This window comes from Lepisosteus oculatus, chromosome 28 (assembly GCF_040954835.1).
Source record: "Lepisosteus oculatus isolate fLepOcu1 chromosome 28, fLepOcu1.hap2, whole genome shotgun sequence".
Classification (NCBI taxonomy): domain Eukaryota; kingdom Metazoa; phylum Chordata; class Actinopteri; order Semionotiformes; family Lepisosteidae; genus Lepisosteus; species Lepisosteus oculatus.
The window spans coordinates 6,683,165-6,697,260 of NC_090723.1; the positions used below are offsets into that span (position 1 = coordinate 6,683,165).

A 14,096-nucleotide genomic window follows, 5' to 3' on the forward strand; every position below is an offset into this window, starting at 1 on the left:
ATGTTCCTGTTTGCATAATATAGTTATAGTATAATAGTATAATATAATATAGTTCTGTAGATATTATATATAATACTACACTTGCTCACAGATTTAGTAGAATTGCATTTCAGAGCTTTGAAAGCAGCTCCCACAGTGCTTGGCCTACTTCATGTGATTTAACAGTAGAAGAGAATGTGCCAGACGACTGTTTGTGAAGCTTCAGATTGCTGTAAAGGGAGAAAGTGTCAGATTAGATACAGCTGTTGGAACGGACTCCACACACCTGGAGTGATGCTTCCTCTTTGCCCACCTGTGACAGGTGAGTCCTTTTCTGTGGCCTTGTGCCAAGCAAGGAGGGCTTTGGGTTTCTTTGACACCTGGTGACGTATAGTAAGGGCACCACATGGGCTAGCTTGGGTCTTCAGTTCATACTGAGGTTTCTCAATGAAAAATAAGTTAGGAACCCCTTTTCCCCCCCACTGTAACTTTTAAACGGAGGCCTAGCTGAGCATGAATCCTCACTGTAATGTAAATGGTAAATCTGGATGGGAATGAAGTTTTTAAGGCTGATCTGGACTATGATGGCATTCTGTGAGAAATGGTGCAGCTGACTGCCAGACCCTGGTTTTGACTTCAGCAGTGCCTGTGCAGGGACACAAAACTCCCCATTGCCCAGTAGACTGATTCAACTTAATTGGGCTTTTCCTGAGTAGTGGTTCACTGGCCTGCAGCAGCCAGGGTGAAATACCTTCTTCAAGACTGCAGTAACCTATAAACAGTATCTGTATCTGACCGGTCGTTTTGTAAGCAGGAGGGTATTGTAAATTAAGAGGGAAGAAAGGAAAGTCATTGAACTGACTTGTTCTCTCTAAAGAATTATTTAAATCAATCAGTGGGATGATGATTGTCTTAATGAAGTATAATACTCACAGGGGACTGTCTCATCTGAAGATTAATTTAAATCAATCAGTGAAGTTATTGCTTTCTTAATGAAGTATAACAATCACAGGGTATATGCAATGTACCATTTTTGTCTGTATTTCATTGCTGTTATCAAAACTGTGAAAATTACAATAAAAGTATGAATCATTAGGCCTATATCCTGCAACTCGAAGACATTTGCTAATTGTTAGCTGATTAGATAAGTTCTGAAGATCAATGTATTTTTGTCCAAGAAGCAGATGTGAAAGTGTTAGTTTTTAATCTATTGACAGAACTGGTTCTCTTGGTTCAGCTTCCTAGTAGAACCATTGTAAAAGAAGGCTCTTTAACATTTAAATTGTATTTGATCTGAACTGAAGGAACTGTCTTCTTAAAGTGCTTTGGAAGGTGAGATGGATGAGAGGCTTGTCTTGTTTTTTAATTACTGCACTTGCTTCTTGTCTTATCAAAGTGCCTAAAAATGACTAACCCTTATGTAATGACTGTGCACACTGGGTCTTATTTGGGAGGCATCACAAAGTATGTATGATCTGGTGTTTGTTTCCTACATGGATTCAGTGCATACTCCTTCACTTGATATTTATGTACTCAAGTGGATATTTATATATGCTTATCAGGGTAATGTGCCTCATGGTTTTTGCATACATATTTTCCAATGTATTTTATTGATGGCCTTTGATGGACTGAAATCATGGCGCAATAAAGCAGTTCTTTTTTTATACATGAAATTGCCTTTTCAACTTCAGGCAGCAGAATGGTAATTCGCCTCTTGTAATTCGCCGACTGTGTGCGACGTTCAGTGCAGTTTGACCTCAGCCCCCCGAACAGGAGCTGTGAAGGGCTCAGCTCTTATAATGGAGAGCCATGGTACCTGCTTAGCCAATACATTCAAATTGCAGGATGGCCAATTGCCCTCTCCGTTAAAAATAAAATGTGCTGTTTGCAACGAGCAGTCATGGCCCTGGATCGTTGCCCCTGTGGTACTGCCTCCTTAGGATCAGGCATTGTGCGACGGCAAAAAGGGATGTTTTATTAGAGAACAGGCTGCAAGCTGAGGGGATGAGTTGAAGCCCACAGACAATCTGGTACAGCCGGTCCCCGCATTCAGTGCCGTGCAGCTGAGGACCTCGCCTCTCCTCCCGGGGAGCAGGGAGGGTGAGGGGGTGTGGAGGTGGGGTTTGGAGATGGGTGCTGGGTCACATGGCCCCGCTGGCGCCTCCTGATGGCCCATCAGCACCGAGCCGGGCCAATATGAGTCACGCTCCCGGGATAATTGAGCGCCGTGGGCGAGCGAATCGGGACGCGCGTTTCGAGGAATCAAAGAAGAAATGAACAGCAGGATGAATTGGGAAGCCGTTAACTGAGCGGGCTGGCACAGCTGGCAGGAACACGGTGCAGTCTGGCAAAGAGTGGGCACAGGGAAGCGTTCCACATAGCAGAGATGAGAAAATACCGCCCCCTGTTGACTAGGCAGGGCAGTGCTCTCCGCAGGGAGTGGACAAGTGCACTGAATCTCAAGGAACACCCATGAAGAAATGTAAGGTCATGTATTAGCAGCAGCAGTGTGCTGGATGTGTACCTTGATTTGCCTCTGTGTCCAGTTTTTTTTTTACTATAATGTGTATTTGAATCAGTCAGATCAGGCAATAAAGATGTAAGGAAGCTCTTAAGGGACCTGTGAAAATCCAGTTTGGTTTCGTTCTTCACTTATCTGGGGGGTTGGGCTTGGGGAGGGGAGGCAGAGGGGGTGTGGCTCTTCTTGTGCAGTGTGGAGCAACAGAGCCTGCAGTGAGGCTGCTGCTGCTTCTGGGTCCTGCTGTAAAAACCTTGGCGGAGTCGTCCGGTCGTTTGTGCTTGCAGCCTACGCTGCAGGTCCGAATGATGGCGTGAGGAGAAGTGAGAGGTGTGCAGCAGGGCTGGGAGAAAGCACGGCAGTCACATGTCATTGCCTGCTCCTGCAGCTCGCCGTCCCTCTCCATACCTGTCCAGTGGCACAGCTCGGCCATCGGCAGGGCAGGCATTTCAGGAACTTCCAGCTACGTTCCCTTTCACCACCTGAATGATATCAACTCAAGCGACAATGACACTGTGATTTAAGAATGCAATTAACTCCATTTCGTATGTCCTCCCCGTGTTCCAGTAGGTTTCCTCCAACAGTCCAAAGGCATACTGGCAGGTCTGGGAAAGTTGGCCCTGGTGCGAGTGTGTGCTGGTCTGTGTGTGTCTGCCATGTGAGGGACTGGCGTCCTGCCCAGGGTGTGTCCTGCCATGCTCCTGTTGCTTACTGGGATAGGCTCAGGCTCCCCCGTGACCCCGTATTTTACAAAGTGGTAATAAAATGGATGGATGGATTAACTCTCTTTTGCTTTAGCGTTAATCTCTGAATTGTTTTCAGCACAATCCAAGTACCTGGCGAAGAGGAAAATCTGAATGTTAGGTGTTTTGGTCACATTGTATCAGTTCTTATTTTCTTATTGTTTGCATGCATATTTATCCAACAGTAGATTCCAACAATGAGTAAGGTCTGTGTCGGTGAATGCAAGGGTGGCTGATTTTGTATGGCAGAATGGAGAAGTCCATGGACACACTAAATTATCAATCCAGTGTTGGCTCTTCCTTACAGTATAAAGGTCAATGAAAATTCACATGGTTAGGTGATTAATAGAACTTTCTTTTGCTATAACCCAATATCTTAATGCATAACAGAAGTGTTGCAGGACTAAAGAACAAATCACAAGGTCCTCCTGGCATTCTGTCTGTTGTACTTTTTATAGGAGACAATAAATGTTATTCAACGTCCATTAACTAACAAACCAAGTAGTTCTAGTTCATTAAGTCTTAATTCTGTGACAGCCAAGGTTATAGAAATGAAAATCAGAGGCATGCTAGAGAAGATAATGTATTGATATACTGTATATAATAGTGTATACTATAAAATATATTCTGTGGGACAGTTTTAGAAGATGTAGGTCTTTCACAATTCTTTGAACTTGCAAGAGCAGTAATGGAGAGAAACAGGAGATGAATTATTAAATTGCTGAAGGCAGGCATTAAAGGAAATGCATGTATTCCGATTGATGACTAGTACATCAATAAAAAGACTGCAGATAAGGGGTGAGTGCTCAGCTTGGGGTGATGTAGTTAGTGGAGCAGCGCGGAGGATGTATTGGGGTCTCTGCTCCTAACGTGGCTAATACATTAGGTTTGCGGATGTCGCAAAAAATCACTGTAGAAGCAGAAAAAGGAAGTGTACAGAGATGTAGAAATAGAAATAACCGCTGGCATTTCATAGGAATAAGAGCAGAGTGTTACATGCAGGTAGCAAAAAAATATAAACTATAAATATAAAATGGGACACCGCGAGACTGGAGCAGCTAAAAAAATGGAGCTGTTTATGCAGACACTTCATCTTCATCTTCGGCAATCCAGGATGACAATGTGGGAAAGCAATAAAAAAGGAATGTTAGGATATACAGTACAGTGTAGAACTAAGATAAAAAGCATAATTTAATATTGTTAAAAGTCTACCATGCTCTAGGTGAGACATCATTTAGAATATACTGCATGTACAGTATACAGTTTCAGTCACTATGTTAAAAAAACACATGATGGGACTTGAACGGTATTTAAAGGGGTGACATTTAAACAGTTCTTGAATTCCTTTAATGGCCACTGTGTTGCCTTTCTGTTATAACTTCTTTTCCCAGATGCCCAGAAACCAGAAATAGCACCCTGTCTATACCTTCATTGAGCTCTTCTAGTTGCCCTGGGCTTCATTAGTCCAGTTTGAGAGCAGTTTTGCTTGACTTGTACAGAGCAGGTTGAGTCAAGACATGATGGCTTTGTCATGTCATATGGATGTTGCAAAAAAAGTCAGACAAGTTATTTAATTTGTAAAGAGGGACCATCCAAAAACACAGCTTCTCTAGAAATGTGAAATTACTTGACAACTTCAACATCTGTTTTGTCAGTTAGAAAAAGTAACCTGAGAGATGAAGTAAAAGAAAATGACTCGGAGCAGGGGGGGGTTTGAGAATTGGAGATTCTGGAAGGTCCCAATATTGTTCTGCCTTTGATATCTGTACTTGCAAGTCTTTTCTTTTTACACTAGTTTCTAAACTGCAAATTGCCATTTTATGTCTTAATCTGCAGCGAACTGAAAAAGAACTCTTTATGTTGCAGATCTCTGGCTCTCAAGAGCTGGTGTTGATTCAGTTCTTGCCTTTTATTTATTCCCTACCTCAGATCATTAGCATTTGTCCTTACTTGCTTTTAAACGTCTCAGGTAATGTATGAAATGCCACAGCAGTAAACCTCATACTGTAGGTTAACATACTGGGTGCCCACAGTATCCTGTTTGCCACGAGGCTCGTCTCCATTACGAACAGGTGGAGGACAGATCTTGGCTGTACCTCTGTACTGTAGTTTTAGCTGCACGTTTTCCTCAGTAATTTGCCTCCAGGCTACATGCTACACATTCTCTTAACAGACATTGGGGCTAATAGGACTCTTTTTCGGCCAGCTCTGTCCGTTTCCAAAAGCTGCTGCATTTGAGAAGGAAGAATGAAAGCAGACAGTGAAAGACACTTTTTTCTCTTTTTTTTTGTGCGTCATGAACAATCAGTGCATTTTATTATCCATCACAGTACAAAAATAAATAAAAAGTAAAGCAGAAACAAACAAACCCCCCAAAAAAGTTAAATTACAGCAACAGCTTTTTTTTTTCCAAACAATCATAACAGCTCAACACTCCCACCCCCACCCCCCACCATCCGTATTCCTCTCCCTGTTTCCTGTCCCCTGTCCCCATGAGGTGCTCCTATACAAACACACACCCGACCCCCCCAGCCGGTCACTCTCGCAAGCAGTCCACCTGCATTCCAGGAACGCTGCTCTGCTCAACGAAGACTTACTCAACAAGTTACACGCAAAGAGAAGAAGTAAAAGGAACAGTAATTTTTTTTTCAAGTCTTTTAGAATTTTTTTCCAACAACTACTTTAGTGTTTTGCGAGTGAAAAAAAAGAAAGAAAGGATGGCACATTGTAGTGAATCGGAGTGGCCAAACATTGAGGGAGAGGGATTCCGACCTCTGACCCCAAAAGCCCCAAGTCCCCTGCAGTTCCCATGATGTCTTTTGCCAAGGTGCCTTTTCCTATTGTAGGGCACAACAGAGCACCAAAAGCCACTGTCTTTACTGCTCTTCGTGAATCCTAAAGAAATCCAGGTGCAAGGAGTTCTGACAGAGGGTCTATAAGAATAAAAAAAACCCCAGCCTTATTTTGTGGGAGGCCGCACGTACCCTCATTGGGCACAGCGCCCCCCAGTGTACAGTACATAGCTTATACATTTTTTTTTCAAAATAACCCATACAAAATAAATAAATACACATATGAAGCATCCAGAGACAGTTCTCTTTGAATGGAAATTGAGCACAGAAAAACACAGAATTGAGTGTGCATATATTTGTAGCCATTTTCATTTCTGGAAAGAAAATTCAAAGACACAAATACTCAAGAAAACATGCACAATACCACAGGTAAAAGTGATCGAAAGCGGGCAAATTATTTCAAAACGATCGAGTTTCTCTTTTTTTCTTATTTCTAGTTTTTGTTTTTGAACAGAAATCCGTTCGGAACGTCAAAGCGTTCTTCCTTCCTAAGCCTGAGCCGTAACAACACAGCCCCCCGTGAAACCGGGCCAGATTTCTTAGAACACAGAACAGTTAATACGTGTGGCACCTCGACGTGAACGATTTCTGGCTAAAATATTCAGTGTTCTGAAAACGAGGCTGCTGTCAATTTCCTCCGCTCGAATGGGATCGTCAGTTTAAAAGCACGCCGAACTGCCACATAGTTTTTGCGCTTGCCAGGCGACTTGAGAAAGTGTTCTTCTGACATTAAAGGTGCACCGAACAGACAGGCACCACTCTGTGGGGGAAAAGATTGCACGTGCCTTCTGGCTATTTTTAAAACCTGTGGTACAAATATATATTGAAGGCCAGGCTTTGAGACCTAGATTAAAGAGAGAGACAATGAAATCGCTTCTCTTCCAGAATTTACATACTGTTATCTTCCATTGATTGACATTCACCTGTGGCTGGACACTGCAGAGCTGTCCAGGTTTTGATTGGAAGTGGATACTGTTTGGTGGTGCGTTTAGATAGAAGCTGATTAGATTGTATGCTGGTATCAAGCTAATATTTGGCCTTCATACAGTTAGGATTTGATTGGCTTCCTCGTCTTGTTGAATGGTTTCCTATTCCCTCTCCCATTTTTGGTCTCCTGTTCGACTTGATCTTTTTTTCAGTGACTCATCAGAGCCCCCCCTCTCTTTTCCAGTCTGGAGCTGAGACCTATCACAGCTTCAGCAACAGCAGTTATTCTCACGATCGTCAAAGATCATCCCCAGTTTTGAATACATTTCTTCCCCATCCTCTCTGGTTCCTAAGATGTTTGACAATGTCTCGTGTGCATTGTTTATCTTCGGTTAACTCTAGGGTAACCAGACCCAGGGGATCAGGGGGGTTCACCCAAAATAAATGGATAAACTTAAATGAAATACATGTTTTGCTGGAGAACTGTCAGTTTTATTTTCGCTGTTGTGTTTTGAGACCTACTAGATTTCCCCTGGATTATGGCAGCAGGGGTCTTCCATCTCATTCTGCTGTGGATGACCCAATTACTTCTGGAAATTCAATTTTCCAAGAGATACTGTACGCTGCTAAACTAGCAACTGCAGAACAGTCTTTATCTTGGGAGTTTCTACCATGGGGTCCCTTACATAGGACCAGTGGTTTTGCAGGGGACTTTGAAGATCTTTCCCAATGAATCTATGAATCTTAGAAAGCCAAAATGAGGAGGGGGAAGTTTCTTAAGAGCTAAATAACGTCTTTTGCCTGTGATGTCTGTCTTGGATAATGCAGCTGAGGACAGGTGACAGCACCTCTTGTGTGCTGACATGAGTTCCTCCCTCAGGTCCTGACCTTCCAGGCACCTATACATCCACGCATCAGTATATATGTGAAAAAGTTAAAATATCAAAACTAGAATCTCATCCAAAACCTTTTACAGGAACACTGTTATTCAAGGTTTCTTGTGTTGCACCATTTGTTGAAACAAAGTAGGTCAACTTTAACACTCCTTAATGGTGGCAGAAGATGATTTTTTCATTTCCCTTTACCATCCTGGTGCTCCGCGGTCTCCCTCACACCCCACACCCACCCACCCCTTCCCCCCACCCCACTCTGGCACTGGTAGGCTCACACACATACACACACGGAGCAGCAGAGACACAGCAGGAGTGCCCAGCCTGGCCATCCCCGCTCTGCTGCAGATCAAGACACACAGGTAGTTCAGTCTCAGGTGGGGAGAGCGCCCTCTCCTTGTGCAATGCCAAAGCAATGGTTGGCACAAAAGTCACTGGCGGCCCGGCTTGCAAAGAGAATAATCCAGAGGCATTGACGTCACTCCCAGCATCCTCCCCTTAAGCCTTTTTGTCGTAGCAACTTCCTGTCGTCTCTGTGTTTCTTATTTGTTGTTGTTTTTTTTTTGTTCACATTTGTTCTTGTACTTGTTTTTTGGGTCTTTTTTTTTCCAGAGTTTCGTTGATCTTTTGGAACGAACGGCTAACGTACTCAAGTCTGGCGTTTCGCACTTCAAGGCCCCCGGCTCCCCTTAATTTAAACTCAGACCCGGGCCGGTTAGATGCTCTTTTCCCTAGCCACGAATTCTGGGAAACTGAAACGGAAGTTCTGCTTGTCGTCCCGTTCTGACCTCCCCACCATTTCAAAGGCTCGGGCTTGTACACATTCAGCGATTTCAAAGTGTTTGTTGGGAACTGGGGATCTGAGCATCACCACGTTGTGAATTTTGCGAAAATCTTCAAGAAGCAGTCCCTTGACCCCTTACTCTCTGCTCTAAAAGGAAATTGTTTAATGCCTGTCTGCTCTCCATTTTTAACAACTCTCAAGCACAAAAACTCCCTGATGGTGAGTTCTTGACCCCAAGCACAGTGTGCGATGGCAGGCCTGTTTTCTTCTTCCTCTTCTGTTAAGAAAGGGGGTTGAATGAGCGAAAAAACGTGTACTTTTCGACTAGGGATTGTCTTTTTCTTTCATTCCATTCAAATATTGATTCTCAGATCCAGGGATCTTCATGGAATCATCCCGCTCGAGTGAACAAAGCCGTTCGGATCTCACCCAAGTTGGCCCGACTCGCTGGCGGAGCAGGTCGTGCTCGGTCGGTTCCCTCTGCCTCCGTGTGATATGTAGGCGGTGAGCTGACGCTGTCAGTCGGGATTCTTCAGGCAGAGAACAGGAGGCCTCAGGGGGTCAGCTGCTTTCTCTCTTTCGGGGTTTTAAGACTGAGCCCTGGTGTTGGAGCTCAAACGTTCTTTAGTCAGTTTACATAACTGAAATCAGCTTTGAGGTTCCTGACACAAATCCATTACTGGAGATAAACATGTCACAGGGTGTTATCTCCTCTTCCTGGGATCTGCTGCTTTTATAGCAAAAAGAGGGGGAATGAATCGGATCTGAATTGGGAGGCCCGGACCTGATTGACACCGATAACTCCCACCATCCCCCCCCCCTCCCGAAACGCCAGACAAGAGTAAGCCGCCGCCCCCGCCCCTTCCCCTCAGAGCCCCCCGCCTGCACGCGTCCCTCACCGGTCCAGCCTGATGAGCAGGCGGCTCTTCTCCTCCTCCTTCTGGCTCTCGTTCTTCAGGTCGGCGAAGACCTGGGTGAAGTAGTGGGGGTCGGAGTTGATCTGCAGCATCTTGGCGCTCATGAGGTTGATGATGGACAGGCAGCGGTCCCAGAAGGCCTCCTTGGAGCTCTCCACCAGGAAGGGCTTGAGGGGGTAGGAGATCTCGTTGCCCATGTAGGAGTAGGACAGGTAGAGGCAGGTGAGCAGCACGGCCTGCAGTTCGTGCTCCGTGGCCACCTCGGAGGACACCACGTCGCGGCACAGCATGTAGACAAAGACCACGTTGGCCGGCGTGATGAAGCCCTGGTCCTGCCAGCCCTGCAGCAGCAGGGAGCGGTCCACGCTGCGCAGCCACAGCACGGGGTCCGTGGGCGACAGGTGCTTGAGGCGGTAGCACCGCCGGCACAGGAACTCCCCCAAGCAGCGCAGGAGCTCGCTGGTGGAGGCCTGGACGATGACCCTCTTGGGCGTGCCGGCCGCGGCGGTGGGGTTGGCCGGGGGGGCCTTCTTGATGGAGGAGGCCCCGTTGGCCGAGGTGGTGGACGCGGACACCTGGGCGGCCGAGTCCTGGCCGAAGGTGGAGAGGTTGGCGCAGGACTGGGACTTCTTCAGGTTCTCGTTGTTGAGGTGGGTGACGTTGTTCTGGTAGGCGCTGTTGGGCTGCACCTTCTTGGAGCCCTTCTTCCGGGCGGACACGGCCACGATGCGCTTCCAGGGCAGCACGGAGATGATGGAGTGCCGCTTCAGGCCCTTGTCCTTGGCGTTCTTGCTGTTCTGCACGGCCGTGTAGTGGCCCACCGTGGCCGGGCCGTCCTCAAAGAGGGCGGCCTTCCGGTAGCTGGGGGACAGGGACAGTACGGTGCCCATGGTGCCGAGGTGGGCGGCCGGGGCGGCGGGGGGGCCAGGGGGTCTGTGGGGGTCTGTCTCACTGCTCTCGAGCCCTGAGACCCTTGGCTAGCAGGCCCAGCTCCTTGTATGCATCCAAACTGGACTGGGGCTCGTGGTGGCGGGGGGTGGGGGGTGGGATCGTTGTCAGAGGAGGTGGAGGAGGGCTGCTGGGAGGCGGCTGGTCCGCGGTGCTCTTTTCTTTTGAGGCAGGAGGCTGAGGTCTCTCCTCTCCTTGCGGACCCCCCTGTGGAAAGCTGAGTCTGTTGGAGATAAAGGTGGGGAGGGGGGGGCACATCAGTATTCTTAAAAACAGAAAAGGGAAAGTGATCTAATGGCAGCTGGGATAATAGCATGTGTGTGCAGGCACTCCAACTGAGAAATCCTCCCTGCTCCCTGTGCTTCACTCTAATTTAGTATTCTACTGTATTCCAGTTATCAGCCATGCAATTGTAAATGATTTAAAGTACAAAAGTAAAGGTGCAAGACTTGTCCCCGATCTGTTTTGTCGCTTCTTCGTGCTGATAATGACTCAATTTCGTTGTAATTGCCAAAATACAAACCTCGAAATTCATTATTAGAAACGTTTACGGTTGCTGTAGAAAACAGAACGTGATTTTATTACGACGGTCTGTTTGCAGATCACGATACCTGATTCACAGCAAATGGGTCATCCTTTATCTCTCGTCCACATTGCCCTAGCGTCAGCGAGGATACAGCAAAAACGCTCGGCATTTACCTTTCATGTTCGCACGTAAACACTTTTGCCTCAAAGAAAAGGAATATCCCGAGTTTCGACTGTACTCGAGAAGTTAAGCGCTCTTTCGGCCGTTTTGAAATGGGAATTTTACCAGCACCATACTTGGCAGTAAATATGGAAGCATGAGTAAAGAAAGAGTCAATGCCTTCCTATATGTCTGGACGGAAAATCGCTTATACAGCTCAGATAGACAGCCCCGTGTCGAACTGAGGTCTCGTCTGCCCATCCTTAACGTGGGCTCGAGCTGCGCGAGGTCCGTTCCCCGCGCGCACCCATCGCCATGGGGACGGAGGACGATGATGGAATTCGGGCAGATTTTAACAACAACAACAACAACAACAACAAAACGTGGCTTTTCCAAAATCCCGATGAGCGTTATTGTCGCCATTTTGTGCTAATGCATTAACAGTGCGAGCGAGCAATAATCGTTTAGACGGTTTTTTTTTTGTATGTCAACAGGGAACCATTCCGTTTCCAGTTTATTTGTTCGCCTTTGTGTTTTCTGGTTATAAAATACCCTCACCGCCCCCTGCTATACGCACACGCTTGATCAGATTCCCCCGACGTTTCAAACCCAGCAGTAAAAAACCGATTGTGACACCTTTATTTCTTTGTCTCGGTATGTGTGTATGGGTTGTGTATGAACATCTGTCTGGAGGTGGGGGGGGGGGACCGATCGCAGACAGATTTGTGTGTGTACGGTGGATTTATATATGTGCGTCTATAACAAGATAACAAGCAAAAGTGTCTGAGTGCCATGATAAAATACCACCCTAATCATTTTTTGTTTGCTGAATGTTGCCCCGGCCTTTTTGTCAAACCAGCTACCATTTATCATTGACACAGAATTATCTAAATCCTGCCGTTATGTCTGCCAAATGATTTCTATAATTTCTTACACTACGATCTCGACAACATTAATTACAACATACGAGGTGATTGCTCATTAAAATTATTTTTACACGTCACGTATGTCTGTTTATATAATATACATTCACACCCTTCTTCAGTGCTGAGAAACAAAAGGCTCTCATTAATATTCATTTCCATCGTTTAATATTTACACATTTCCTAAAAATCTACTATCCACTTGGGCACACTATGAAATGAATAGCGATGATGTAAACTCGCCCTATACAATGGCCGAAATCTTCGAAAAACACAAGAATGGTTCTATTTAAATCAGGGGCGCATATTGAGGATGAAAAGCGCTGTGATTGTGGTAAAGATTCAAATAATTTTCGGGTATCCTGTAAAATAACACGTACCTAGAGACCCAGTGAGTAAAACGAGTCGCGGTAGTGGGTCGTAACCTGTCTGTACGTTTGTTATATACAGTCTAACACGAACATGAAACAAGCGACGAAAACATCCCCCACAGAAAAGGCATTGATTTTAATTGTTATTTAAAACAATCAAGGAAAGACGTGATTTTGGTATCCGCATAAAACCAGCCGCCCGTGTAAATACACGGAGAACAACAGACGCGACAATCCGAGAACTAGCCCGATGCAGCAGCGGTTTCTGCACCCTCAAGTCCGGCACGGAAACAAGACAGGCGAGAGGAGAGCGTGGCCCCTAGACACATTAAAAAAAAAATACTCACTTGAATCCAAAACGGGCGAATTCCCCGCAGGTTTTCTTCTTTTAGTCCTTATTTTTTACATCCGTTTGCGCTGAATTTGAAGCGCGCAGGTCGGACGCAGCCAGGAGTATCGGCTACTGTCCAAGGTTCTGAGGCGTGAGTCTCTATGTACGCAATAAAGCTGCTAGCCAATACGTAACAGTACCGTTACTCCTCGTTCCCAGTCCTGTGCTCTTGTTCCGTTAGCAGTATAAAGAGTCAAGAAGTCGAAACACATTCAAGAACCCTCCCCCGTTAATAAACGACAAAATACTTTCTTTTAAAACGTATACTGTACATCCAGTCCCTGATTCTTCTGTCTTAAGCTCAGAACGCAGTTCGTGTAAGAATAATACAATACAGCCTAATAACTAAGGAATCCGTGCAAACATATACACTTTTTATCTTCGTTTTCCTGGGCGGATTAACTTCAATTTGACTGTCGCTCCTGTAGCTCTCTCCCGAATCTGGTTTGCGCAGTTCCACATCTAGGAGAGGCGAGAGTATCTCAAGACACTTCGCTTGGGGGATGGCCGGAGGGTGGTGGGGGGGAGACTCAGCGCCAAAAATATATATATATAAACCAAAACACAATATGTTTCTTTTTGTTTCAGCTCTTCCTTAATCAGAGAGAAATCCCAACCCCGGCGTTTACCGACTTCGGCGAGTTTCTTTGTTTTGTTTTGGGTTTTTTTTTCCTTGCAGGTCTGCGCAAAAACGAATCGGAGGAGAGGAGGAGGAGGAGGAGAGGGTGGTACTGGCGGTGTGTGCCGGGTTTGCGCGCTGTCGCTGCGACGCTGCTCTACAGTGGTGGGGCGCCGCTCAGTGCCCTGTCCAAGGTGCTGTAACGCTGCGCTCCATTCCTGAAGCAGCCATCAACAACCCCCTCCCCAAGTCCCCACCATTCCCGGATCAGGAGCTGGATTACCATTAACCGCCCCGCCCCTTTCTCAAAAGTCTCCCCGCCGCCTAAGTGCCTCACAGAGGCAGCTGCTGAGCCGTGTGACAGGTAGACGAAAACAAGAAGATGGGTGTTTGGTGAGGCAATGACATGACTGATCTCGCACGCTGTGCTCGCTCGACGTGATGGAAAGGCGTTATTCAAGGATGGCTTCTGGACACATGTTCTTTATTTCAAAATCGCGTGTCAGTGTAAAGATGCGCTCTTCGGATAGAAGAAACAGTATCATGCAG

The 14,096-nt window shown here is 46.1% G+C and overlaps 1 protein-coding gene across 2 annotated transcripts; it reads right to left on the bottom strand.

The window, feature by feature from the left end:
• Window positions 1-5,018: 5,018 nt before the first annotated feature.
• Window positions 5,019-14,024, bottom strand: cdk5r1b (cyclin dependent kinase 5, regulatory subunit 1b (p35)). Of its 2 annotated transcripts, none has more exons than XM_015362250.2 (2): window positions 12,885-14,024; window positions 5,019-10,781 (listed from the first exon to the last, which is right to left on the bottom strand). In XM_015362250.2, exon 2 carries the CDS (start codon window positions 10,498-10,500, stop codon window positions 9,589-9,591), a length of 912 nt encoding a protein of 303 aa, XP_015217736.1. In that variant the 5' UTR covers window positions 10,501-10,781; window positions 12,885-14,024; the 3' UTR covers window positions 5,019-9,588. The 2 variants fall into 2 exon arrangements, with proteins under 2 accessions (XP_015217736.1, XP_015217737.1); XM_015362251.2 differs by lacking the exon at window positions 12,885-14,024 and adding an exon at window positions 11,170-11,515.
• Between the last annotated feature and the right edge of the window lie 72 nt (window positions 14,025-14,096).